The sequence below is a fragment of the Neolamprologus multifasciatus genome, chromosome 4 (assembly GCF_963576455.1).
Source record: "Neolamprologus multifasciatus chromosome 4, fNeoMul1.2, whole genome shotgun sequence".
NCBI lineage: Eukaryota > Metazoa > Chordata > Actinopteri > Cichliformes > Cichlidae > Neolamprologus > Neolamprologus multifasciatus.
This window is the reverse complement of record NC_140442.1, coordinates 893,064-918,005: the sequence shown is the minus strand read 5'-3', so window position 1 is coordinate 918,005 and position 24,942 is coordinate 893,064. Positions and strand designations below refer to the sequence as shown.

The following is a 24,942-nucleotide window of genomic DNA, read 5'->3' as shown; positions in this document are numbered from 1 at the left end:
TCAGTGCTTTTCAAAATAAGAGAATGTTACAGCTGCAGCCATAAATACCTGCACATAAAGAGCTCGTTCCTGTATACTTACATCCCAACTAATGCTGGAATAAAGTTGCAGCACTCGGCAATCGAACGTTATAATAGAAAAAAACAGAACACGAGTAGAAAAAGAGTCGGGTGACATTCAAAAGGCCAATTTATTTTAATTTGGACATTTTATCATTGTTTCTGCAAATTTAACAAACTGTAGAAAAACATATAAGGAAACAACTTTAAAAAGTCCTGCAGCAGCAGTGGAGCAAAAATGTTCAGAGTTTAGAAATAGTTAGGAAAGAAGTTTTAATCGATACAAAAGCACGAAAGTAAACTCAAAAAAATGAAAGAGTGGTTAGTTGCCTGGATCCAGCCACTCTTACTAGATTGTATGATGTCATCTCAACAAGAACAAATTAAGTTGCTGAATTTCATGCAGATGCTACATGATTTAATTACGTTCACCATAGAAACATGGAATTATTTAGTTCAAATTACAAGTTTGGATCTTATGCATGCAACAACATTTTTGTGAGTCGACTCACGAAATTCAAAAGATCAGATTAGATGTCAAACCACAGGAAAATCAGTGGGGTTACAAGAGGCAGACAACCACACCACGTGTATGCTGTTACTATTTCTTATGGTTTAACTTGTCAAGGACAACGACATAAAGCATCATCAAGCATAGCTTTCCTACTTTTGTTGCGTCTGTCTTGACAGATTAATGCCATGGTGGTTCGTGCTGTTGCCTCAGAGCAAGAAGATCCTGGGTTCAAATCCACAAAGTGGCGAAGTTTGCAGTTGGTTCTCTCTGCGTACTCTGGTTTCCTCCACAGTTAAAAGTTGTGCAGTTGTACGGGTAACTGGTTATTCTAAATTACCCAAAGGTGTTAAAGTGCAAATGGTTGTTTGTCTCTGTATGATAGACTGGCGACCTGTCCAGTCTGTACCCTGTCCCTCTTGCTCGATCACTTCCACAGCCCAGATAAAGATAAGAAGATGGGTGGATTGGAAGTTGCTGTAAATCCATTGATTTTTTTTTTGTTGAACATTACTTAATATGAATACAACATGTACTGCAGACATAAGTTACATTTCATTCATTCAACAAGATTATCACTGGTGTAACAAACAAATGTTTTACTAGTTCATGTAACAAGACTGACTTTTGATGTGCCAAAGTGTTTAAACAATATGAGATGGATTTAAATAAATCTAATTAGACTAATGTGGTACAAACATGTTGATTGAACAAAAGTCAAATTAATTTAATGTTGATGTTAATATTATGTTAAACCTACACACATATATCGTGTTGACACAACACGATTAAGATGGATTAATATAACATGATTTGTTTAGATGGAATATAAGTGGCAAAATAAAATTACGTTCATCCAATTAATTATTTTTTTGAGTGTACTGCCAACGTGTCCGAACCCAACTCCAGAAACATTCAAATGTGAAGAAAAACAGAACATTAAAAATCTCATGAAGAATACATATGAAATTACATTTATGGATATTTTGTGTTTGATGTCAACACGTCTCAGAGGTACTGAGAGGAAACCGCTGGTCGTCTCGATCAGGGTAAGAGACGCAGCGTCAGCTCACCAATCAGCACAAACTGGAGAACATCATCAGCTCAGTGATATCAGCACGCAGAGACTCTCTGTGCAACAACATCGTTCATCAGGTTTGGACGCTCGTGATCTTCGGGCAGCATTAAAAACAGCTGAATGGGAGTTAAAGCATCAAAGGATGTTTAATGTCGTTTCTTTCTTCAAACTCAGTCTGAAGGCTTTAAGTCACATAATCAGTTTAAGTCTCATGACCCTCGCGCTGCTGTCATTTATTTCCTTTTCATCGTGCTGGCTGTTGCACTGCTACAGCCACTCATCAAACTCCTTCGACAGTGAAGAGTTATATTTAAGCACAGACAGAGTCAGTCCTTCACCCAGCACAGGAGCTAACAAGCCCTCCACCACCGAGCTCAGCTCCCTGTTTGCACCACTGACCTGATATGTTGGTTTCAGCCTGTTCTTATGTTCGTCCAACATTTCCTTGGTGTAATAATCTTTGCCCTCTGCCTTGTTAGTTTGCACCACCTGGTTGATTTTGTCCACCAGCTCCTTTACTTTTTCAGCTTTCTGCTCTTTTTCACCTTTGTTGTTAAGGACACAGTAGTTCTCTGTTTTAAAACCAACTCTCTGAGTAAACTTTGTTATCTCATCCTCAGCTCCATCTACATGAGTCATCAGGAGGAAAAAGTAAGGCCCTGACGCGTCGCCAAACATCTCCTTCAGAGCTTCCACTCGTTTCTCGTCTTCTGTGTTATCTCCCTCCCATTTTTGCACATACAGGAACACATGAGGACCCTGATCAGCCTCAAACACGGATGCAGTGATCTCGCTCAGCACTTCCTCTTTTGTAAACTTGGTGTGGCACAGACCAGGAGTATCAACTAAAACCAGTTCTTGGTCTCCAAACTGTGCCGTCTCCGTCTTGCACGGTGTTGTACCTGAGAGAAGCCGGTTCTTCTTCACAGCAGGTTTACCCAGGAACGCGTTGATGGTTGAAGTCTTCCCAGCTCCAGTCTTCCCAACGAGGATAATCCTCAGCTTCGTTGGCCCTGTTTGAGAATTCACACGACATTCATCAACATCAGCACTGCAGCAGTCACAGTGTGACAACAACAACTGACATGAGCTTAAATTGTTCCTATTTGCTGACTTTGCTTTTCAAAGACATGATCAGTTAGTCTGGGTTGAGCAGCTGACTGCAGCTTTATAGTCTCACTGATCTAAACGCTGCTTTGCTGATGACTCGGTGCTCTTTATGTCTAATACTGCAAAACACCTGAAAGGCTTCAGATGGTTTTTAAGGCGTCTCAGTCCTGCAGCAGTCACCTGCCATGTGAACCAGGCAGCCATCTATTTAAAAAACACCTTTCAGTATAATAAATGGATAAAAATGAAAGTAAAGTTTTCTTTAAGTATGAAAATAATTTTAGGAGCATTAACGATGTTCACGCCTCCTGGAGCTCTGCCCTAAGAATACAGTTAAACTGAAACTGTAACTATTAAACTACAACCAATGATAGTAAAGCACTCCATTATAAATGTAAATAAATAATGTAAATGACATCATGTCAGAAACAAAATGACTTTCTATTGTTGCTGAAACACCAAGTCAGTAAAACATCTGTAAGGGACCTTTGAATGAAACTCTAAACTTTAAACATTTAGTTTAAATCGTGCATCTGCAGCTGTCACCACCTGAAGTCTTTAAACTTCACTGAATTCTGCTGTTCTCTGTGTTTTTGTCTAATAACATGAACAGTTCAATGAGCAGCTGTTGAAGTCAGATTTCTGTCACTTTTGCCATAAAAATATTTTGATGGTTTGTGACAAGAAAGCTGAGTTTGACTAAAACACCAAAGTGTGTGAGAAATGTAAAGTTACTTTCAAAGTTACAGGTAACTCCACAGGCTGACAGTTAACATACATGAACCTGGAAATATTAGTCTGAGGAAGACGACGAGTCCTCGCTCTGCTGGTTCATCCAAAAGCTCAAATATAAAACGCTCTTACCATCATTTGCATGTTTGCCGGCCATCCTGCCTGCTAGATGTGGTTGGTGGACAGTCATGAGTGGGTCCTCTTCTTTGTAACTTCATGTTTTTATAATAACGTCTGTATAGTTCCCTCCCCTTGAACACACATCACCAAACCGGTTTCCGAAAGAGCCGTCCAATCACAGAGCACGAGTCAGAATGAGATGCAGACTCAAGGACCAAAAAAAGAAAGGTTCAACCAACAGGGTGCTGGGATCTTTCACTTATTAAAATTAGTTTAAGTCTTTTTAAGAAAGTGGGACGTGGTATTTAAAACAGTGTACACAAAAAAGATGATGCAAGGACCTGAAAATAAAATGAAGCCGTTAACAAAGATCCTGCGTAGAGCAGACGTGCACATCAGTACGACTACCTTTGATAGAAAGGACTCGTCCTTTCTTTTACACAGAAGTATCTATTCAAAGATGAAACATGTTAGGCGACTATTTCTTGTCATGAAATGTGCATTTCTCCTTTGTTTTTACTGCGGATGTTCCAGGTCAGTAATCAGACCAGAAAACGCTCAGACAGGTGGACGGTGACACAGGTAGCCGCTAGCTGTCGTCGAGGCTTCACCTCAGCTAACTGGAGTCCCTGAACTAGACCTCTGTGTTTGTGCTGCTGGAGCATTTTCATTGTTATGACACATCGTCTGTGAGGTTACTGTACTAACAGACCTTCTAAGAAATCTGAGCTTCAGTTTTGTGAGTGAATTTCCAGGACTTTTATTGGAGGTTATATGTTATTATTAGCTGCAGCTTCAACAATCAAGCTGCTCTCAAACCCTTAAACTCTTTCATCATTAATGACTGAGAAAAGTTGTGGGTTAGCTACAACTATTTGGGCTTTTGAAGTGAAAATCTTTGACAAGCTCTGATTACAACAGCAGCTACATCAGTGTGGTTGAGGTAACACGTTAAAAATCACAGCTTTAAGGCAACGCTTGAATCACACGTGCTTCCCTGTGATGCTCAGAGGAGCAGTGAGCCGTCCTGACTGAGCGCTCCTCTCCTCACTTCTGATAACCCCCTCCTCTCTGATGGTCCAGCTCCTCCCCAGCACTGAGCCCGCCTCCTGGTTTGAGGATGTTGGACTCTGAGGAGCAGTGCAGCTGTTTGCTGAACGTCTGCCCTCTGGTGGCCACAGGAGAAACTGCACCTGCTGGACTGTCTGGGTAGTGTAACTTTGCCTGGAACCCTTTAAACTGTACAGTAGAGCCAACTGTAAAACACAGGTATTGATACAGCACTTATTAGAGTCCTAAAATAATTTCTTCCTCTCTACATTAGTAGAACCATGAAGTTCTCACTTTTCCCAGTTATCCACATCGCTGACTTTCGCTAATTAGCTAGTTAGCAGTCACAGCTGTGTAATACCCAGAGAGACGCAGACAGCTAACTATAATATTTATGAAAACTGGTTCAGCCACCGAAGGGCAAAACTGGTGGTATCACAGTAAAAATTATTTTAACATTAACTAAAATAAAGCTTAAGTCATGTTAAACCTAAATAAAGATTATTTAAAAAATGAGTCAGCAAATATTCCTGACTTGTCTGGAAACAGCCGAAACCAGTTAACAAATAAATTAACAATTCTTTCTAAATAAAAACGTGGAGTCTTTTGGAAAACATTATTTTAATAAAAGGAAACATGAGTTTTAATACTTACCACAGAAATTTGAAGGCAGTTTCTCCAACTCCAGAGTCCAAAATCCAGATGAAGCCTGAAAGAAGCCTAATGGCTGCTCTTGCGCTTACTTTTCCCTCCTTTTCGGGTTCTTTTCCCCACAATGCATTGCAGTAGTTGAGAAATACAGAAAAATACCTGTAGATGACTAATACGGAAAATTCCTTCACATTTATACAGTAGATTGTACTGTATTTTTACAGTGTAGAAGTCCATTACTGTATGTTGTAACTATTAAGTCTAATATATACCCCAGTCAGCTATATTACTTTTTCCTTTAGGAAGATACGTTGATGATGTTGATACAAACACTATTGTCTCTAGCCACACCCCTGCCGAGATTGACTTTGACCCTGACACTGTCCCACTTTTCCTGGACCAGAACTCTTTCCACAGACTGCTGACATTGCTCTGGAGACAGAGGCGTCTACTTTAAACAGGCCTGGAGTGTCAACAACATCATATTTTTGACAGTCAATGATCTTTCCTTCCTTATGGCACTTCTTTAAGTCCTTATTAGAAGTGAATATCTCTCTGCTGCCCATGTTAATGCCTCCTAGAGTATTTTTACCCTGTCCACTCTGTCCACACAGGACGATTCTCAGCTCACTCGCATTTGCATGTCAGAGTTTTCCCAATCATATGACTTCAAACTCATCTCTCGCTCTCAAACCTGATTCAAACTGTGGAACATATTTCATCATTTACAGTAACGTACCCAAAAATGTATTCATCAAGTCATTAAACTGACTTTAAAAGTACAAATGCTGCAGTCAAAGGAGCTCTGAAAGAAAAGCGTCTGGACTTCTTTAAGTTGCTTGAAGACGTTTCACCTTCATCCGAGAAGCTTCTTCAGTTCTAAGGTCAAATGGTGGAGAGTCCCAGATTTAAACCTAGTGGGAGTTTCCCCCCACAGAGGGACAAAAGGACCCCTGATGATCCTCTAATCGCCTGAGCCAAGGTGTGAAACTGGGTGTGGGTCCCAATCAGCCAGAGTTTCAGGTGAGCTCGTTGTGAAACCTGGCCCCACCTTATCATGTGATTTCCTGAGGTCAGATGGCCCAGGATGTGAGTGGGCGTTAAGGCGTCTGGGGAGGGAACTCAAAACTGCTGCACCAGCTCACATACACATATTTTTATAAATTAAATAATTTGATTTTATGTATTTTTTTCTGAAACCTAAATCAGTTAAAATGAAAAATAGGAATATTCTGAATATCTGTTTTCTATATCTATCTGGGTTTGCGTCACAGCTGCAGCGGTCAGAGCAGAGACGCCCAGACTTCAGCCCAGCCGCCTCTTCCAGTTCATTCAGAGTCCAAGTTCCTAATCAACCATCCCAACAGGAGCAGCAGCTCCACTACAAGTGCCTCTCAGATGGCTGGCCTCCTCAGCCTGCCTCATTCTTTTGGTCACAAAACCACATCAGAGTTGGAGGCCACCACCTGATAAAGCAAGAACAGATAAACAGAACCACACCATGGTAAATGTTAGCTGCAATGGTTCAATGCAGCGCTCCTGAGCTACAGCCACTGCTCATCTGCAAAAAGTAAAGATGAAATCCTGAGGCCAACAAACTGCAGTCCTTCCACCACCTATGCTATTCTGTCTATAAAGGTTATAAAAGTTCAACACTCAGTGTCATATTTTTCCACTCTGGGTCTACTTCTGGATCGATGGATGTGCACCGCTCTGCCTCTCCTCTGTAAGCCGACAACACTGGTGAGACTGTGCTGAGTAGACATACTGGACTGTGTTAGTGGTGACAACATTTTAATAATTTAACCATCATAGAAAAGAAGAGCTTTCTTTTACCAGATCGTTGTGTTATTAATCTGCTGATGTTCAGTGAGCAGTTTGCTGCTACTGACTGACTTGGTGATGGTTGAATTTCACGTGTGTTAGCTAATACAGTCTAAAAAAACCAAAAAAACAATTCAGGGTCAGATCTGCTCTGAAAAACCAAAAGATTCGTCCAGGAATCGAAGTTTAGATGAAACTGTCTTTCTTCTGTCTAATATATATAGTTGTTACTGTACCGCTGCTGTATAAATGTGTTTAAATGTATATGTGAGTGAAACACCAAAGAGTAAAGTGATATCTGATCTGTTGTTGCCAAACGGCTGTTTCTAAACTCCCTGAATCATTGCTTACTTGTGTGCTAGAGAACATTAGCGCCTGTAAGACGAACACGCGTCACTGAGACGTCGTCCTGTTGTGTGGGCACTGAAAGAAGGAAATCTGAAGATCTGCTGGAAACAGAGCAGTCTGGATTATTCTGTATGAATTTACCTCATTATATAAACTATTAGTCACTTTTAGTCAAATTTGACCTCTGACCTTTCTGATAGCAGGTGTGGTTCCTACATCACCGTTAAAGAGAATAACTTCTGTATCTGCTTTGACGTGTAGCGAGTTCGGTTTAGGTGTGGACAGCTGTTAGAGGCAGAAACGTTTCAGGAACCTGAACCTGCAGGGAGATCAGTCTGCATGACTCAACAAGACCATAATTATTAGCTGGATTTATTTTCCCACAAAGACTCTCTGAATAAGCTGAAATACTTTGATGTGTTAGCTCTTTGTCTCACCGTGTTCACTGTGACATGAACTGTGGTTTTCCACGCTGCGTATGGAAGTGTCATGTACACAGACACACCGTCGGTGAGCTGACGTGATGGTTTTAGACAAAAGTAGGAAATAGTAAGTTTAACACAATCCAGCTTGGTCAGCAAATCAGATGATCAGATGACAACACAGTTCATCACTGACCCTCCAGCAGTGGATAAATAAACTTTTACTGCTTTCTGCAGATACTTAACTTTTAACCAGACACATCACACCTTAACATATGTAACCAGGTCATAAATTACATATTGTTATATTTACACAAAATATGTTTTAAACCCCAAACTGTCCCTGGTAAACCTTACTGTTAGGACCTCCAAGTCTGTAGTTATCTTCATCATCAGTTAGAGCCCCTCCTCATCCTTTTCTTCTTCTTTGGTGCAACCCTGTAAATTTGGGGCGCCCCTTTGGCCCCTCCCCTTTCCTACAATCCCCCTGTGGGAGAGGTCGGTGTCATTTCTTGTCCTGCACTAATAATATCTTTATCCACCCTGAGTTTTAGTTCACTCTTGTCATCATTGCGCCTGTCTTTGCTAAATGCTGTGAGTGTGGTACGTGTGTGCTGTGTATAGGCTCTGCTCATGCTAGCATGAACAGTCTTGCTAGCTTGGAGGTTGTAGCGTGTTGAGCAAACTCTCGTCCTAACTGTTCATATTTGGTGATAGCAGATCTTCCTGTTTACCTTTCACTGTCAGAAACAACAGGAACACACCGGTTACATGAACATTGGATCACCGACACCAACTCAAAGACTCAAATTAAGAGCAGATCCATACAAAGAAGATCCACAAATGCTGTGCAGGTAATTCTTCCTTCCCGTTAAATCAGTCTAAAAGAATCCACTGGCACAAACCTGAGATTTATCCCAGTAAAAGTGTCTTTTGCTTTGTTATTCACACGATCCTGTACTCATCCACACGCTTAACATGCACAGGCAAACTCGCCACACACACAAACATGTGGCTGCTTGATGCTATAATACTGCTTAAGGAAGATAATGAATGATAACTGGATCGCCATGTTACCACACCCAGCACAGGAAACAAAGGCTGCATGGAGAAAACTGCTTTCTGAAGAACAAATGCCTGACTGGAGTAACTGACAAAGCTTTAAGACACCAACAAAACGTCTTTCTTCTCTCTCACGTACACAAATACACTCTGTTGGGTTTTATAACATGTGGGGACATCTAACGCTTTCCCCAGCCCCTCTCCTTAACCGTAACCATCAACAATGAATGCCTAACCCTGAACCTAAATCTAGCCATAACCCATCTGTAACCCTGACACTAAAACTACAAACTCAAAAATGCCTTCACACTTGTGGGGACCAGGATACGCACACACACACACACACACACACACACACACACACCTCTGTTGCAGTTTGTTACAGTATCTATTTGCCAACTAAATATGTTACAATTAAAACAGTAGAAAATGCGAGAGGAGAAATTATTTGAGGCGGTTTCTCTGAAAGTGACGCCCGTCAGAGTGAAAGATGGATCCTAAATGAGTCAGTAGGCTCCTCTCAGCCCCCTGTACTTTCACTTTCAGGGTATAAAAAGAGGACTGCTTAGTAACACAGCTACACCGGGAGGACGACCCATGTGGACGCTGCTTATTGCTTTTATCTGAACTCATCGCGTTATTGTAAGTCAATCTTTCGTTGTTTGATATTTAAAAAATAATTTTTAAAATTTAGTCTTGTACGTACATCTTCCTCTGATTCACTGCATTTTCTAACGCAGGGTTCAGACTGGGTGAGCCTCACTGTGATTGTTGAAACAGAATCTGAACTTTGTAATCATGACTGTCAAAGATGGAAATCATAAAAACACAGAAACATTCAGTGAAAAGCAGCAGAGGCGGAAACTACGACCACAACCTGATCGTAGTTTCATCAGCGGTGTTTTCAGTGGGGTGTCCAGGATGGATCTGTGATCATTATGGGATGCCACACATGTCTCACAAAAACACAGGGCTGTTTGATCTACACTATGTTTGGAATGCAAATAAGATTCAGTGTTTCTAACTTTTTCCTTATTCTGAGATCAAGAGACAAAGAAGCACAAGCTACACACAGGACTGTAGTACTGTACACAGTAATACTGTACACAGTAATACTGTGTACAGTACTGTATTTACTACTGTAAAGAGAATAAAGGGCAGTGAGAAATTCAGCAATCAAATGTAGCTGAAAATAAATGTCAGTATTTTCTTCTTCAGTTAAATGAAACACGGTGTGTGTTGGATTACTGCTGTAGACGTTTACATGCTTGTACATTTATATATATGCTTTATTTTTTTAGGTAAGTTGATCTACAGCATTAAATCATATTTCCTGCTAGATGCATTTAACAAAGATCAGCCTGTTTAAGGCTCTGACGTCTTTTATATATGACTTCAAACAGTTATGATAACACATGTTTTTCTCACCCAGCAAAGGAATATTTGCTATACAATGAATCACAGCTTGTGATTAAGCCTTTTAAGCTTTCAGGTTGAGGCATCAATACAGTAAAGGAACAACATGTGTCTCTTTATATTTGCCTTTGAGATAAAGAAGATATCAAATGATATGAAATGTAAATACTGAAGCTCAGTATTTGAAATTTAAGTTTCACTGCTGTCGTTTTTTAAAATAAATACATTTATTACTACAATAAATGTAACGTTGACCTGTGTCGGCGCCCTGAGCTTCGTGTTGCAGACCAGAGCTCTGGGCTACATTACACAGCCGCTCACTCCGGCCTTCACAGCCGAGTCCTTCAGTGCAGCTCCTGAACTGAGACACAGCTGCAGCTACTGCACCAATTATCTGAAGGCAGGATGTGTCCACGGTGCAGAATTGTTGATGTGAAAGAAAAACCTCCTCACATCTGAAGGCTCAGTCGTTTTGTTCTTCTGCTTGCAGACGTCATGGGTGCTTCTGACTCTCGACAGTGTGAAGTTGTCTTTAGCAATTACAGCAGGAACTACACGCTGCGCAACCCCAGGTGACTCCTTACTCAAACACAACTAATCAATCATTTCATCTGCTGGTTAGTTCAAAGTGCTTCACAGATCATTGACATGCTGTTAATAACAGAACTATTGAGCAGATTAAAAATAGAGACATGAAATTAATTAAAAAGTAAAAACATCATAAAAAATGTAGAACAGAGTGTGAATGACTAACAGAGACCAATATAAAGCATGTTAGGGGTGCTCATCGTTCGCCTTGGAGCAGCTCTCAGTTTCTCATTACACACACTCACCTGTGCAAAACACACTCAAAGCTTTTATCCTATTAGTCATGAAAACTCAGTCAATCACTTCATCTCTGATCACTGAATTCACATCCTTTCATGACATTTTCAGACTTTTATCAAAACTTTTCTGAAAAAATGTTGTCCTCATGTAGAAAAGTGTGACACAAAAACAAAAGGTTTGTATGCAAAATCTAATTACTGTTTGTTTTACCTAAAACTCTTCTTAGAACGTGTTTATTTTAATTCACTGCTGTTACATGTGTTGCTATGTTTGCTCTTTCATACACGTCTGAATAAAGTTTGAAGGGATTTGATTGAAATACAAACAGTGCTGAGGAAAGTGAGATCTGTGTTCAGATGAGAAGCGTACTGAGAAATATGTTGATGCACATATTTCACACAATAGTGAATAATGACTGATGTGAGAACTGTGAGTGGTGTTCAGGGCGGGGCGACCGTGGCTCAGGGGGTTGGGAAGTGCATCTGTAACCAGTTTGATCCCCGGGCTCTCTGTCCTGGTCGTTGTGTCCTTGGGCAAGACACTTCACCTACCACCTACTGGTGATGGCCAGAGGGGCCGATGGCGCCATATGGCAGCCTCGCTTCTGTCAGTCTGCCCCAGGGCAGCTGTGGCTACAACTGTAGCTGCCTCCACCAGTGTGTGAATGAATAGTGGAATTGTACAGCGTTTTGGGTGCCTTGAAAAGCGCTATATAAATCCAATCCATTATTATCATTATTATTATAGACTAACTTTTTGCCACGGTTGCAGTGGTGCACCTACATTTTTTTTCTTAGGCGCACCGGCACAAAAATTTGGCGCACTCAGATTTTTCAACCACATCGCTTCACATCGCAGTTTCACATGTGCACTTTTGGGGGGGAATTGCTGTCCATACAGACAATATTCATTTGTAAATGATTAACTAACAATCGTGTGCTTAAAGTGCATTGGCACTCTTTGGAAATGTTGTTGACAACGTTAAACTTATAAATTTATTCTTATTATCATGATTCTGATGCGTCGGGTTTGCGCTCTGTGTTTACGTCTTTGTGTGGAATCTGCTCTCATTTGTGTCTGTTGTTGACCACACGGAGACTTTTTGTTTTGTTACTCGGTTGTTTTTAGTCGCACCACTGAAAATGCGATCAAATTGGTCGCACTCTAGAGCCCTGGTGTAGGGATCTGCATTTTTAAATGTTGCCTGGAACTGGAATTTTATGCAAATTGGGAATGGTTGAGAAAAAATGTTGTTTTCTAGGAATTTGCTGATTCGAGATGGAATCACTTGGCACTTGTTGAGTGAGCAGAACTGCAGCCACGAGAGTGAGAGTCTGCTGGAAGCTCACAAAGCCTGCCCTGCTGCATGTGCAACAGTTCCTCTGTGCTTGAGTTCTTCACTCGTGTGTTGTTTAATTTGAATTTGAGGAATGAAAAGAACAATTTCAATGAACACCTGTACGAACAAAAGGACTTTTACATTGGCTCCCATTAAATGAAACAAAGACATAATGTAGTGCTGCTGACATGGGACCGGGTGTGTGCTGAACAGGGTGTGGACCCAGACGTAGGACTCAACAGACGGATTAAATTCTAAATCCAAGCGTTTAATTTCCCCACAGTTGCAGGTCCCAACACTCACACAGGGCGTGGACCCAGATACAGAGGTGACAGACAGACTTATTTCAAAATCACAGAGTTTATTGTGTTTATTGTGACAAAAAGGTAATACAAACAAAAGCAAAAACAATAACAGGGAGGGGGGGAAGCTGCACACTCAACGAGGGAGGACATGAAAAAAGAACAAAGGGGGGGGGGCACATAATATAAACACAGGAGGAAATCAGAGCAGAATAAAGACGCCTGAGAAGACAGCTGAACAGAATCTACTCGTCGAGATAGGGACACACGAGTGAACACCACACACACAAAGCAGGAAGTAACAAATGCTTCTCATTTTATTTTGATAGACAAGGAGGCTGAGACCAGACTAACACATGTGACCTTGACGCAGAGACCGGAGATAAACACGAGACATAACTGGGACAAAACACAGAAATGATTACGGATAAAAACTGTAACCTGGACTAAAGATGAAGGAGCTGACAAGGCAGGAAATGCAGATAACCACGGAGACACAGAGAGACAGGACAGACAACTGGTAAAGCACAAATAGAGATGAGAGACTAGAACTAGACTAGACAAAAAGTAGAAACCAATATATTCAAACAAGAAAGCAGTAATTATAAATATAAAACTACAAGGCTCTGGGAAATGCAGAGCTCGAACATGTACTTCTTAAATATCTATATCAGTATATAGAGACTAAGACAAGAGATGTTATAACAACTTCTACTCTTATAACTGCACATTACTTCTCTCAGTTTATATATACACTAACTTATTGGAAGTTACATGTCTACTTTTTAATGCACAGATACAACCACACAATCTGCACTTTTCCAGTTATTCTAAATATTCTTAACTATTTAAACATCGTTCAGTATCCTGCTCTGTTTGCACACTACAACCTGGGTTTGCCACTTATCTGTACTCTAATTTTAATAACTGTACAGGACTCTGCTTTGGTAACTATTGTCCATGATGTAAATATGTAAAAATTGTGTTTCTGTGTGTATTTGTGCGGGTTTTGCTGCTGTTACGACCAAGTTTCCCCTTGTGGGACAATTAAAGGATTTTTCTATTCTAAATGTAAATCATAAGTCCAAAGGCAAAACTCATGACTCAGGATACTGGGTCGAAGTCCCAGGACCATGACAGCTCCAGGCTCAGAAGTTGTTAGTTGTTCCTTGTTTGAGCTCAAAGACCTTTCAGTCTGGAGCAGTTGGTGGATCAGGTCCCAGGTTCTACAGTCCATGTGTCAAATTCAATTTTATTTATATGGGACCAAATCACAACAACAGTTTATTGTGTACAGTATATCCTATAATAATAGATACAGAGAAAAACCCAACAATCATATGACCCCCTATGAGCACTTTGGCGACAGTGGGAAGGAAAAACTCCCTTTTAACAGGAAGAAACCTCCGACAGAACCAGGCTCAGGGAGGGGCGGGGCCATCTGCTGTGATTGGTTGGGGTGAGAGAAGGAAGACAGGATAAAGACATGCTGTGGAAGAGAGACAGAGGTTAATAACAGATATGATTCAGTGCAGAGAGGTCTGTTAATACATAGTGAGTGAAGAAGAGACACCCAGTGCATCATGGGAATCCCCGGCAGCCTACGTCTATTGCAGCATAACTAAGGGAGGATTCAGGGTCACCTGGTCCAGCCCTAACTATATGCTTTAGCAAAAAGGAAAGTTTGAAGCCTAATCTTGTCTTCTAATGATGCTGCCTAGGGGAAGCATGTATAATGTAAACAGAATTGGTCCTAGCACTGAACCCTGTGGAACTCCATAATTAACCTCAGTGTGTGAAGAGGACTCTCCATTTACATGCACAAACTGGAGTCTATTAGATAGATATGATACAAACCACTGCAGTGCAATACCTGTAATACCTACAGCATGTTCTAATCGCTCTAATAGGATATTATGGTCAACAGTATCGAACGCTGCACTAAGGTCAAGAAGGACAAGCACAGAGATGAGTCCACTGTCAGAGGCCATAAGAAGATCATTTGTAACCTTCACTAAAGCTGTTTCTGTGCTGTGATGAACTCTGAAACCTGACTGAAACTCTTCAAATAAACCATTCCTCTGCAGATGATCTGTTAGCTGTTTGACAACTACTCTTTCAAGGATGTTTGATATGAAAGGAAGGTTGGAGATTGGCCTATAATTAGCTAAGACTGCTGGGTCAAGAGATGCTTTTTGAGTAAAGGTTTAACTGCAGCCACCTTGAAGGCCTGTGGTACAGGCTGAAGGCCTCTCATCCGAGACGCTTCATAAGTTTAAGGAGGATCAAATGTTTATTTATCCAAATATGTCAAAAAGCCAAACACTACTATTTTTTTATAAACATTGTGGGAAATTTGGTAAATCTTTTTGTATATCAGGATGTGATATGGAAAGTATCGTGTTGGAAGTATTTATACTGTGTGACTGTTAAATGTTTGCTCTGCAGTCTTTGTGGCAACCAAACATTTTCTGTTAATCCAAAGTAACCCTGGTACACGCCTGCCTCATCACCGCTGCCCTTCATTTCAAAATTGACATATTCATTGCGATGTCTCTTGTTTCTCTGTCCAGAGTGCATTTGGAGAGTGGACAATATGACACTGCCATGCCTTCAACACTGCGCACTTCTGAATATGGCAGCGCTGTGTTTTCTAAGACGGCTGGCGCAGCGCGTGGATGTGTTGGAGTCGTCACCTACGATCTTTACAATGAATCTACAAAGCGAGCTGATAAGAAAATCGCTGGCATGTTCTCTATTCCTTTCGATTATAACCTGTACTACATCTGGCATGGAATCGGAGTCTTTACCATCAACACACAATGTAATTCTTGTCTGTTTAACATTATGAAAAACAATGAACAGCGAGGGTTTGTCAGAGGAAGAGCTGAGGGTCCCACTCTTACTTACAGAGATAATGATGTTACCCTTACCTCCGCCATCACAAACTGTAGTCGAGCGACTATGACAGTGGAAGTGCGCAACCGACAGTAGACAGTCTAATAATGGAGAAAACAGAGTGACGGGTTTCTGTTTTGTTCTTTGGTATAACCTTCAGACGATCTTTTGTTTTTAGTGGTTTATCAAGACAAAGAACATTAAAGTGGAAATTAAAATGACATCGGCATTAAAACTAGGAGGTCAGTGATATAGAAGCTCACTCAGCACAATACGTCAGAATTCACAACTTATTGTCCAAAAAGTGACAAATATAACCCTGAGCACAGTTTGAGTGAAGACCCGTTAGATGAGTATTGTATGTAAGTTTGATTCTATTCAAACCAATAGTGTGGGAGAAGAAGCAGGTCTGGTGTAATCGTGAAACAGAAAACAATCATCAACAATGAAGGAAATTTGGATCTTCTGTAATGTGGAAGTCTGGTCCACAGTTTGGGCCTGACATTAACTGCTAAACAGTGAAGAGGAGTTCAAACAGGAATTTGGGAAAGAGTGTTTTAAATTATTCCTATGATTCAATTGTTTCATGCAGAAATAAACTGACACTCTTGTTCTATTAGAAAAAATGTACAATGATACAACAAAAACTATGTGATGGTTTGTCTGCAGATCACTGAACATGAACAATAAAGCTATCTGACGTTACGATCCCTCAGCCACTCCTGTGCTTCATTAACTGATCATGATGACGTTTCATTATTACTGGGTTGAATATTCAACCAAATAATATATTTGTTTAAATGTCTGTAGATAAAAGAAAAAACTGTGTCTTCAGGTAGATACACAAAATACTCGATGTCTCACAATTCAAAGCAGTGTATGTGTTCAATGTAGCAGCTTTGTTGAACCACCAGAGGGCATCAGTACTTTTCTGTGACAGAAACTCCAACTTGTCAGCTAAACACAGCCCCTGATATTCACTTAAGCATTCCTAAAAACCAAATCTGGACTTTGGTTTCTCAGTCAGTAAGACAATAAATAAACAGGCAACATGTTTCATTTATCTTAAGCAAGAGTTCTGTGAATGCTCAAAAGAGATTTCAGTCCCACAGGATTAACATATTATACTTCTCTTATATTTAACTAGTCGCACAAATTAGAAAGTGAAGCTAAAATCTCAGCTCACTGATAAGAACTACTCCCCAAAGACTTAATGTCATAATGCAATTCATTTGAAGTCTATACAGAATATAATCACCAGATAATTCAACCTCACCTCAATCAATTTCTTAATAAACACACTTAAACAACACTCTGAGGTGGGAAAAGCTGACTTTTACAACAGAATTTATTTGTTTCTCAAATAAAAAACTGCCTTCAAAGACCACTCGCAGATTATTTGCAACAGGAGTTCTGGACTTTTCCAGAGGGCCAAGGTCATCCTTAAGAGAAGGACGAGGGTCTAAAGGTCCAGATACTACAATCTCTGTTTTGTTTTTATTTTTCTGATCATTTATATTCAAAAATGTAATGCCAACCATGATTTTATATTGTCAAGACAGCAAAGACAAGACAAAAAAAACACAGGCTCCATAAATGCTAAAGAGGTAAGTATTTATCAGTTGCAGTAGATAGAAATAGCTAGAAAATAAACTGTAGGAAACCAAAACAGAAGAAAGAAGAAGAGAAATAACAATTTAACATAAACCAGCGACACACTCCAGGGCCTGATGAGGCAGGGCCTCTTGGATGAGGGTGTCTAGTGATAATGGCCGAAACACCCGATGAATCCAAGGTCCACTGATGATGTGTCCCAAATTTAAAATGATAATCTAGATCTAATCCCTAAACCTAACCAAGGAAGGAAAATGGCAGATTAGCCTGGGTAAAAGACCGAAAGTTGAGGCACACAGTGATGTGTGTTTCTGGGCTGCCTTTCCTCATAACAGCCATCCCTCAACAGTCTCTCCATTTAAAGCAATGCATTATCAGGGACTGTAACATCTAGTCCTTTAACTGAATTTTTTAAGAGGAAAGTAGATTTGAGAATCATTAGCGTAACAGTGAAATGAGATTCTGATTCTGAAAATAGAACCTATATGGGAGCATGTAAAGGGAGAAAATGCTGGACCAAGGATATATCCTTTAGGCACTCTGCATTAAAGGGGGTTGGATGTGGATGAAGAGCCACCAAACCTGACAGAAAAACTGTCGAGATTGGAGCTGGTTAAATAAGATTTAAACCATTCAAGCGCAGTTCCTTTAATACCCACAGGGTTCTCAGGTCTAGACACTAGAATACCATGATCTGCTGTATCAAATGCAGCATTCAGGTCTAAAAGCACTAAAATAACAGAGTCAGCAATTAATACAAGATCATTAAAAACTTTTAAAAGCACAGTTTCAGTGCTATGTAGTGCTTTGAAACCAGACTGAAGTGTTTCAGAGATGAGAGGAAAAAAAGGCTAAGAAATTCAGTTCAACTGACAAATTGTTACTTTAATTATAAAGATAAACATACATTTAAAAGAAAATGATAAAGACACCCACTTATGTGACTCAGAGGTCACTAAAATCAATATTGAATCGGTGTGCAACTTTGCCAAAACAATGTGGGACTCTGTAGTTTTCCCTGGTCCCCTCCCCAATCAGACCAGGAGTGACATGTTTAGCCGCATGTTCTCCTTAAATTGCTGTCTGTCTGAGTGGTGTCCCAGAAACGATGTGGGCTTCATAGATAATTGGCAAACCTTCTGGAGGAAACCTGGTCTTGTTAGGAGAGATGGCATCCATCCCACTTTGGATGGAGCAGCTCTCATTTCTAGAAATATGGACAAATTTATTAAACCCCCAAAATATGACTATCCAGAGTTGGGACCAGGAAGCAGAGTTGCAGTCTTACACGCCTCTCTGCAGCTTCTCTCCTCCTGCTACCCCCCCAAAGAACCCATCTCCATAGAGACTGTGTCAGCTCCCAAAAAGACAAAAAACAAACTAAAAACCAGCAACAAACAACTTAAACATAAACAATCACAAAGAAAGAACAATACAGTATCCACATCTGAACCAAAGACTAAAACAGTGAAATGTGGATTATTAAATATTAGGTCTCTCTCCTCCAAGTCTCTGTTAGTACATGACTTAATAATTGATCAACAAATTGATTTACTCTGCCTTACAGAAACCTGGTTGCAGCAGGATGATTATGTTGGTTTAAATGAATCAACACCCCCGAGTCATTCTAACTACCAGAAACCTCGAAGCACAGGCCGAAGGGGAGGTGTGGCAGCAATTTTTCACACCAGCCTATTAATCAACCAAAGACCCAGACAGACTTTTAATTCATTTGAAAGCCTGATGCTTATCCATATTCACCCTAGCTGTAAAACTCAAAAAAAGTCTAACTGGGAGGCTAAACTGGAGCTAACTGATTAAAAACAGCATCCTGCACACACGTAAATTTAGTTACTACTTACACAATTAAATCAGACTAAAGCTAACTTATATTTTATAATTATTATCTTTTAATTCCCCTCTGAAATGTAATTAATTTACGATAAGCTTGGTATTTTTATTTGCTACGAGTGAGAATTTGAATTTTCAAAGGGGGGGACTGCAGTGAAAATAAAACGTGGCATTTTAAGTTCATGTGCATTCATCAGTGTTTTAACAGAGGGGGTTAAGTTCTGTACTTGTACCTCTGCATGCTGCAGGTTGCATGAAACAGAAACTCGCGGTTAAGATGCCTGAGACGAGCTCTTGCAGTTCACCCCAAGCTGATAAATATCAGCCTCTTGTACAGGAACAGTTGTGTAAAGCCCCTCCTCCTCAGCCTTTTTGGGTTCACCGCCTGTTTGCAGTTTGCCTTCTTGCTGTGCAGACTCCAATCTCTGTTTGAAGATGTGATTAAAACTCAGAAAGACTCCTGCTCCCTTTTGGAGTCAGACTCAAGTGGTCACTAGGGGAGTTTTATTTTTGAGTCATAAAAGACTCAATGAAAACATGGCTTCCAGATTAATTTAACCAAAACTCTGAGCAGAGCCTGCTCTGAACTAGGTCAAGTGTTCAGTATAGGTTACCATGGTGATCTGATAAATTAAAAGACATTCACCTTGTGAGACTGACAACTCTGACTTTAATCTGTGTTAACCCATTAACCCAGCTTCATGGTACAGCCCTCAGGGCAGCAGCTTCAACTGTTTAACCACAGTGCACATACAGGGCTCGGCCCAGAGAGGAGGGCAGGCTAGTTCAGGTTCAGCTGTAAAAACTAGAATGAGAGAGGAGGGCCTGAAACACAGGACCAAAATCAGAGGAAGATTATTCTCTCCATTATTCTTTATGGTTATTTATGAACTTTTCCTGTCATCATGTTGTCTTGATAAGCTGCTTGTCTCAGTCCTCAGGTGTGCGCTGAGGGGGCGCAGAGATGTTTAGACAGGAAATGTAAGGCACACTTTACAAAGGTTACAGGCGGTGAAATACAGCTGTGATGTTTTGCATCTGTAGGAGTGCAACACTCATGAAAGAGGAAGTACTGCACGCTTGTGAAGCAGAGCATAAAAAGGTTGAAGAGAAGTGAGGAACAAAGTGAAGAAACTGACGTGTTGAAAACACATGAGGTATACTGGCATAAAAACAAAGGTGCTGGTGCAATCCAACTGTCCGTTTACTGGCGTCTAAGGACAGGACAGACATTTTAAAGATGACCAGAACTGAGTGGTGATGGATACAATGAAGACCCACACCCTGCTGTACAGGAACATCCACACTGCATGGAAAATACATAATATTCCACACCCTGAGGCCTGCAAACACACTGAATGCCGAGTCCTTCTCCACGTGTGGAAACATAGTTACACACATCACAAACACGTGGCTGCAAACCATGGTGTTTCATTGCTTTAAGAACATGCTGTGTGAAAATTGGACTCATACCCATAAAACCTCACCCTGTGGTTACAAAGCAAGTGGCACCTCAGGAAATGACAGCTACACAGTTCTTTCAGTTTTACACACAGAGCAGAGCACATTTGTGAAGAAGAAAAAACACAAACAGGGCGTGTTAAACCGTCCTGAACATGCTAATCTGGCACACAGCAAATACCACATGTCAGCAGGAAGAGATCACAATCTGCACAGTTAGCCAGGGTTAATACAGAGACACTGTTTCAAATGACTTCCCAACATTTTGTGAGTATGGAGCAATCTGTGCTTAACACATAACAGAGAAAGAGAAGGAAGTAGGTAACACAATCACTGATTCACAAACATCCAAACAAAGGCTTCAGGCATCTGTTTTGCTGCCTCGTGACCTGAATGCATGAATTCTGCTGTCTACCAAAACATCCTGAAGGAGAATATCTGGCCATCAGTTCATGACTTCACTCAGATGCACCTCTGAAAAGCAAAATGAGCGGTCTAGTCCAGACCTGAATTTGACTGAGATGTTGTGGCATGATTAAAACGGCGGTTCATGCTGGAAAATCCTCCAAGGTGGCTGAATTACAACTATTTGGCAAAGATGAGTGGGCCAGAAATCCTCCACAGTCCTGTAAAAGACTCCAGGTAGCCAGTTAATACAAATGCTTGAATGCAGTTGTTGCTGCTAAGAGAGGCCCAACAAGTTATTGTGTTTAGGAGGCAATCACTGTTTCACACAGGGTCATGTAGGTTTGGTTTATTTTCCCCTCAATAAAAAACATCTTCCTTTAGAAGCTGCATTTTGTGTTTACTTGTGTTATCTTTGTCTAATATTTAAATTTGTTTGATGATCTGAAACATGTAAGTGTGACAAACATACAAAAAAACAGGAAATCAGCAAGGATGCAAATACTTTTTCACACCAGTGTCCTGTTTTTAAATCAGATATTGGTCTTTCCTTGTGAAATGTTTTTCATATTGTGAAACGTGCTGCAAAACAAACTAGGCTATTATCTAAAGGCTGCATGAAAATACTCAGCAGTTTAGGTTTGCAGTACTGTGATGGATTTAAAATAAAGAGCAGTGTGTGATTGGTGCACAGTGGTTATCGTGTTCACAGTCACAGTTAGGGTTCATCAAGTGTAGCGTGATGAGTTTGGGGTGGGGGGCTGTAGCTCAACAGGTAAATCAGGTCACCAAAAAATGACTTCCAAGTCTCTGTTAGTACATGACTTAATAATTGATCAACAAATCGATTTACTCTGCCTTACAGAAACCTGGTTGCAGCAGGATGATTATGTTAGTTTAAATGAATCAACACCCCCGAGTCATTCTAACTACCAGAAACCTCGAAGCACAGGCCGAGGGGGAGGTGTGGCAGCAATTTTTCACACCAGCCTATTAATCAACCAAAGACCCAGACAGAGTTTTCACTCATTTGAAAGCCTCTTACTCAACAAACGTTTTTTTGTTGTTGTTGCTGTATTGTTGTTGTTTGTAAAATCACACTGGATCATTTTCCTACATATGGAACAGAAACTGAATATTTTCAGTATTTCCTGAAAACTGAGGAGAAAAAATTCCATTCCAAATCACGTTTAAATTTACGATAAAGGTTTACACGGCGGTGAGTAATAGATTTCATCACAGTAGACGTCGTTCTTAAAGTGCAGTAACTAAGTTTATAATTCCTATAGGATATAATTCCTTCGTTGATATTCAATGTCATGCGCCAGCACAGTGCAGGGAAGCTACCTGAACTCTACCTCCACAGAGGTCGATTATCTTGTTAATAGTTCAACATCTACACTGCATATGACTCTGGACACTTTAGCTCCTCTGAAGAATAAAACTCTCAAATCAGAAGTATTTGACTCCCTGGTATAACCCTCAAGGACACACCTTGAATCAGAAAAACTACAAGCTGGAGCAGAAATGATGTCTCTGGTGTTGGCCAGAGGGGCTGATGGCGCAATATGGCAGCCTCGCTTCTGTCAGTCTGCCCCAGGGCAGCTGTGGCTACAACCGTAGCTGCCTCCACCAGTGTGTGAATGCGAGAGCGAATGAATAGTGGCATTGTAAAGCGCTTTGGGTGCCTTGAAAAGCGCTATATAAATCCAATCCATTATTATTATTATTATGTCTCAGTAATTCAAAAGAACTTTATGTAGCCTGGATCGATAGGAAAGCCCTCAGTAACCATCTCGTAACACGTAACATATATACAGATACTTTCAATACTACTGATATTTTTTAGACTCTTTTTCTCCATCTATTTTCTTCTACTTGTCCAGGGCCATGTCACAGGAGTATAAGCCTAAGGAGAGGAGTCCAGACATCCCTCTCCTTAGGCACCTCCTTCAGCTTATCCTTGGGAACACGAGGACATTTCCAGGCCAGCCAAGAGACATAATCTCTCAAGTGTGTCGTGGGTCTGCCCTGGGGCCTCCTTCCAGTCGGACATGCCTAGAAAATCTCACACAGGAGACACCAGGAGGCATCCTTATCAGATGCCCGAACCACATCAACTGGCTCCTTTCAATAGCGAGGAGTATCTCACCCGGTTTCTCTAAAGGAGAGACCAGCCACTCATTGGAGAAAGCTCATTTCCACCCTCTGTATCCACGATGTAATTCTTATACTTTTGGTAACTACCCATATGTGAGGATGAGGATGTAGATCGACCGGTAAATTTTGACCTCCGCTTCACCATTCAGCTCTCTCTTTACTACGACAGACTGGTATGTCTCGGTCCGTCCAGTCCAAAAACTTCAATTTTTATTTCAATTTTATTTATACAGCACCAAATCACAACAACAGCTGCCACAATACAAAGAAAAAAGAGAAGACCCCAACAATCATATGACCCCCTATGAGCAAGCACGTTGGTGACAGTGGGAAGGAAAAACTTCCTTTTAACAGGAAGAAACCTCCGGCAGAACCAGGCTCAGGGAGGGGCGGGGCCATCTGCTGTGATTGGTTGGGGTGAGAGAAGGAAGACAGGATAAAGACATGCTGTGGAAGAGAGACAGAGATTAATAACAGATATGATTCAATGCAGAGAGGTCTGTTAACACATAGTGAGTGAAGACGAAACACCCAGTGCATCATGGGAATCCCCCAATTCCCCGGCCAATGAAGGGAAGCCAATACAGGAGAAATATGCTCTCTCTTTCTAGTCCCTGTCAGGACTCTTGCTGCAGCATTTTGGATTAGCTGAAGGCTTTTCAGGAAGTTTTTAGGACTTCCTGATAATAATGAATTACAGTCGTCCAGCCTGGAAGTAATAAATGCATGAACTAGTTTTTCAGCGTCACTCTGAGACAGGATATTTCTAACTTTAGAGATGTTGCACAAATGGAAGAAAGCAGTCTTACATATTTGTTTAATATGAGCATTGAAGGACATGTCCTGGTCAAAAATGACTCAGTTAATCCAAAATGCTGCAGCAAGACTACTCACAGGGACCAGGAAGGAAGAGCAGATTTTGCCTGCATTTGCCTCTCTTCATTGTCTCCCTGTTAAATCCAGAATCAAATTTAAAAACATCCACATCATATATAACATCTTGAATAACCAGGCCCCATCTTATCTTAAAGACCTCATAAGTAGGGCTGTCAATGTCAATGCATTAATGTGTAATCATGATTAACGCGATTAAAACTTTTTAACGCATTTAACCCATCTGGAGCACAGACAACAAGCTTTGGACAAAATCTTGAGTCATTCTGTGCTCCAGATGGGTTAATCGTGATGGCAGATTAATCTGCATTAACGCATTAAAATTGACAACCCTACTCATAAGATATGATCACCCCATTAGAGCACTTTACTCTCCAACTGACCTCAGTTTTCAGGCCCCTCTTCTGTGGAACCAGATTCAATTTGGATTCAGGAGACAGACACTATCTCTACTTTTAAGATTAGCCTTCAAACTTTTTTTTGATAAAGCATATAGTTAGGGCTGGACCAGGTGACCCTGCTTCAATAATGCTGCAAAAGATCTGGGCTGCTGGGGATTCCCCTGATGGACTGAGCACTTCTTCTCTCACCTGTTTTCACTCACTATGTGTTAACAGACCTCTCTGCATTGAATCATATCTGTTATTAATCTCTGTCTCTTTTCCACAGCATGTCTTTATCCTGTCTTCCTTCTCTCACCAACCAATCACAGCCCCGCCCCTCCCTGAGTCTGCTGGAGGTTTCTTCCTGTTAAAAGGGAGTTTTTTCTTCCCACTGTCGCCAAAGTGCTGCTCATAGGGGGTCATA

At 40.8% G+C, this 24,942-nt stretch overlaps 2 protein-coding genes across 3 annotated transcripts; one reads left to right on the top strand and one right to left on the bottom strand.

Annotated features, from left to right (window-relative positions):
- Positions 1-1,179: 1,179 nt before the first annotated feature.
- On the bottom strand, positions 1,180-8,703 carry LOC146519371 (GTPase IMAP family member 9-like). Its single transcript, XM_085156582.1, has 2 exons — positions 3,623-8,703; positions 1,180-2,661 (listed from the first exon to the last, which is right to left on the bottom strand). Exons 1-2 carry the CDS (start codon positions 3,678-3,680, stop codon positions 1,916-1,918), a joined length of 804 nt encoding a protein of 267 aa, XP_085012708.1. The 5' UTR covers positions 3,681-8,703; the 3' UTR covers positions 1,180-1,915.
- A 584-nt stretch (positions 8,704-9,287) lies between these two features.
- Positions 9,288-17,446, top strand: LOC146519370 (uncharacterized). Of its 2 annotated transcripts, XM_085156590.1 has the most exons (3): positions 9,288-9,609; positions 10,874-10,955; positions 15,426-17,446. In XM_085156590.1, the coding sequence occupies exons 2-3, from the start codon at positions 10,879-10,881 to the stop codon at positions 15,844-15,846; spliced, it is 498 nt and encodes a 165-aa protein (XP_085012716.1). In that variant the 5' UTR covers positions 9,288-9,609; positions 10,874-10,878; the 3' UTR covers positions 15,847-17,446. The 2 variants fall into 2 exon arrangements, with proteins under 2 accessions (XP_085012716.1, XP_085012717.1); XM_085156591.1 differs by lacking the exon at positions 9,288-9,609 and having other exon boundaries at positions 10,104-10,955.
- The last annotated feature ends 7,496 nt before the right edge of the window (positions 17,447-24,942 follow it).

Excerpts from the sequence above, each read along its gene's own strand:
- LOC146519371 (XM_085156582.1), bottom strand. The coding sequence starts at position 3,680 with ATGACTGTCCACCAACCACATCTAGCAGGCAGGATGGCCGGCAAACAT. Across the intron at positions 2,662-3,622 it reads CGGCAAACATGCAAATGATG|GGCCAACGAAGCTGAGGATT; the intron begins GTAAGAGCGTTT and ends ATTCTCAAACAG.
- LOC146519370 (XM_085156590.1), top strand. The coding sequence starts at position 10,879 with ATGGGTGCTTCTGACTCTCGACAGTGTGAAGTTGTCTTTAGCAATTAC. Across the intron at positions 10,956-15,425 it reads TACACGCTGCGCAACCCCAG|AGTGCATTTGGAGAGTGGAC; the intron begins GTGACTCCTTAC and ends TTCTCTGTCCAG.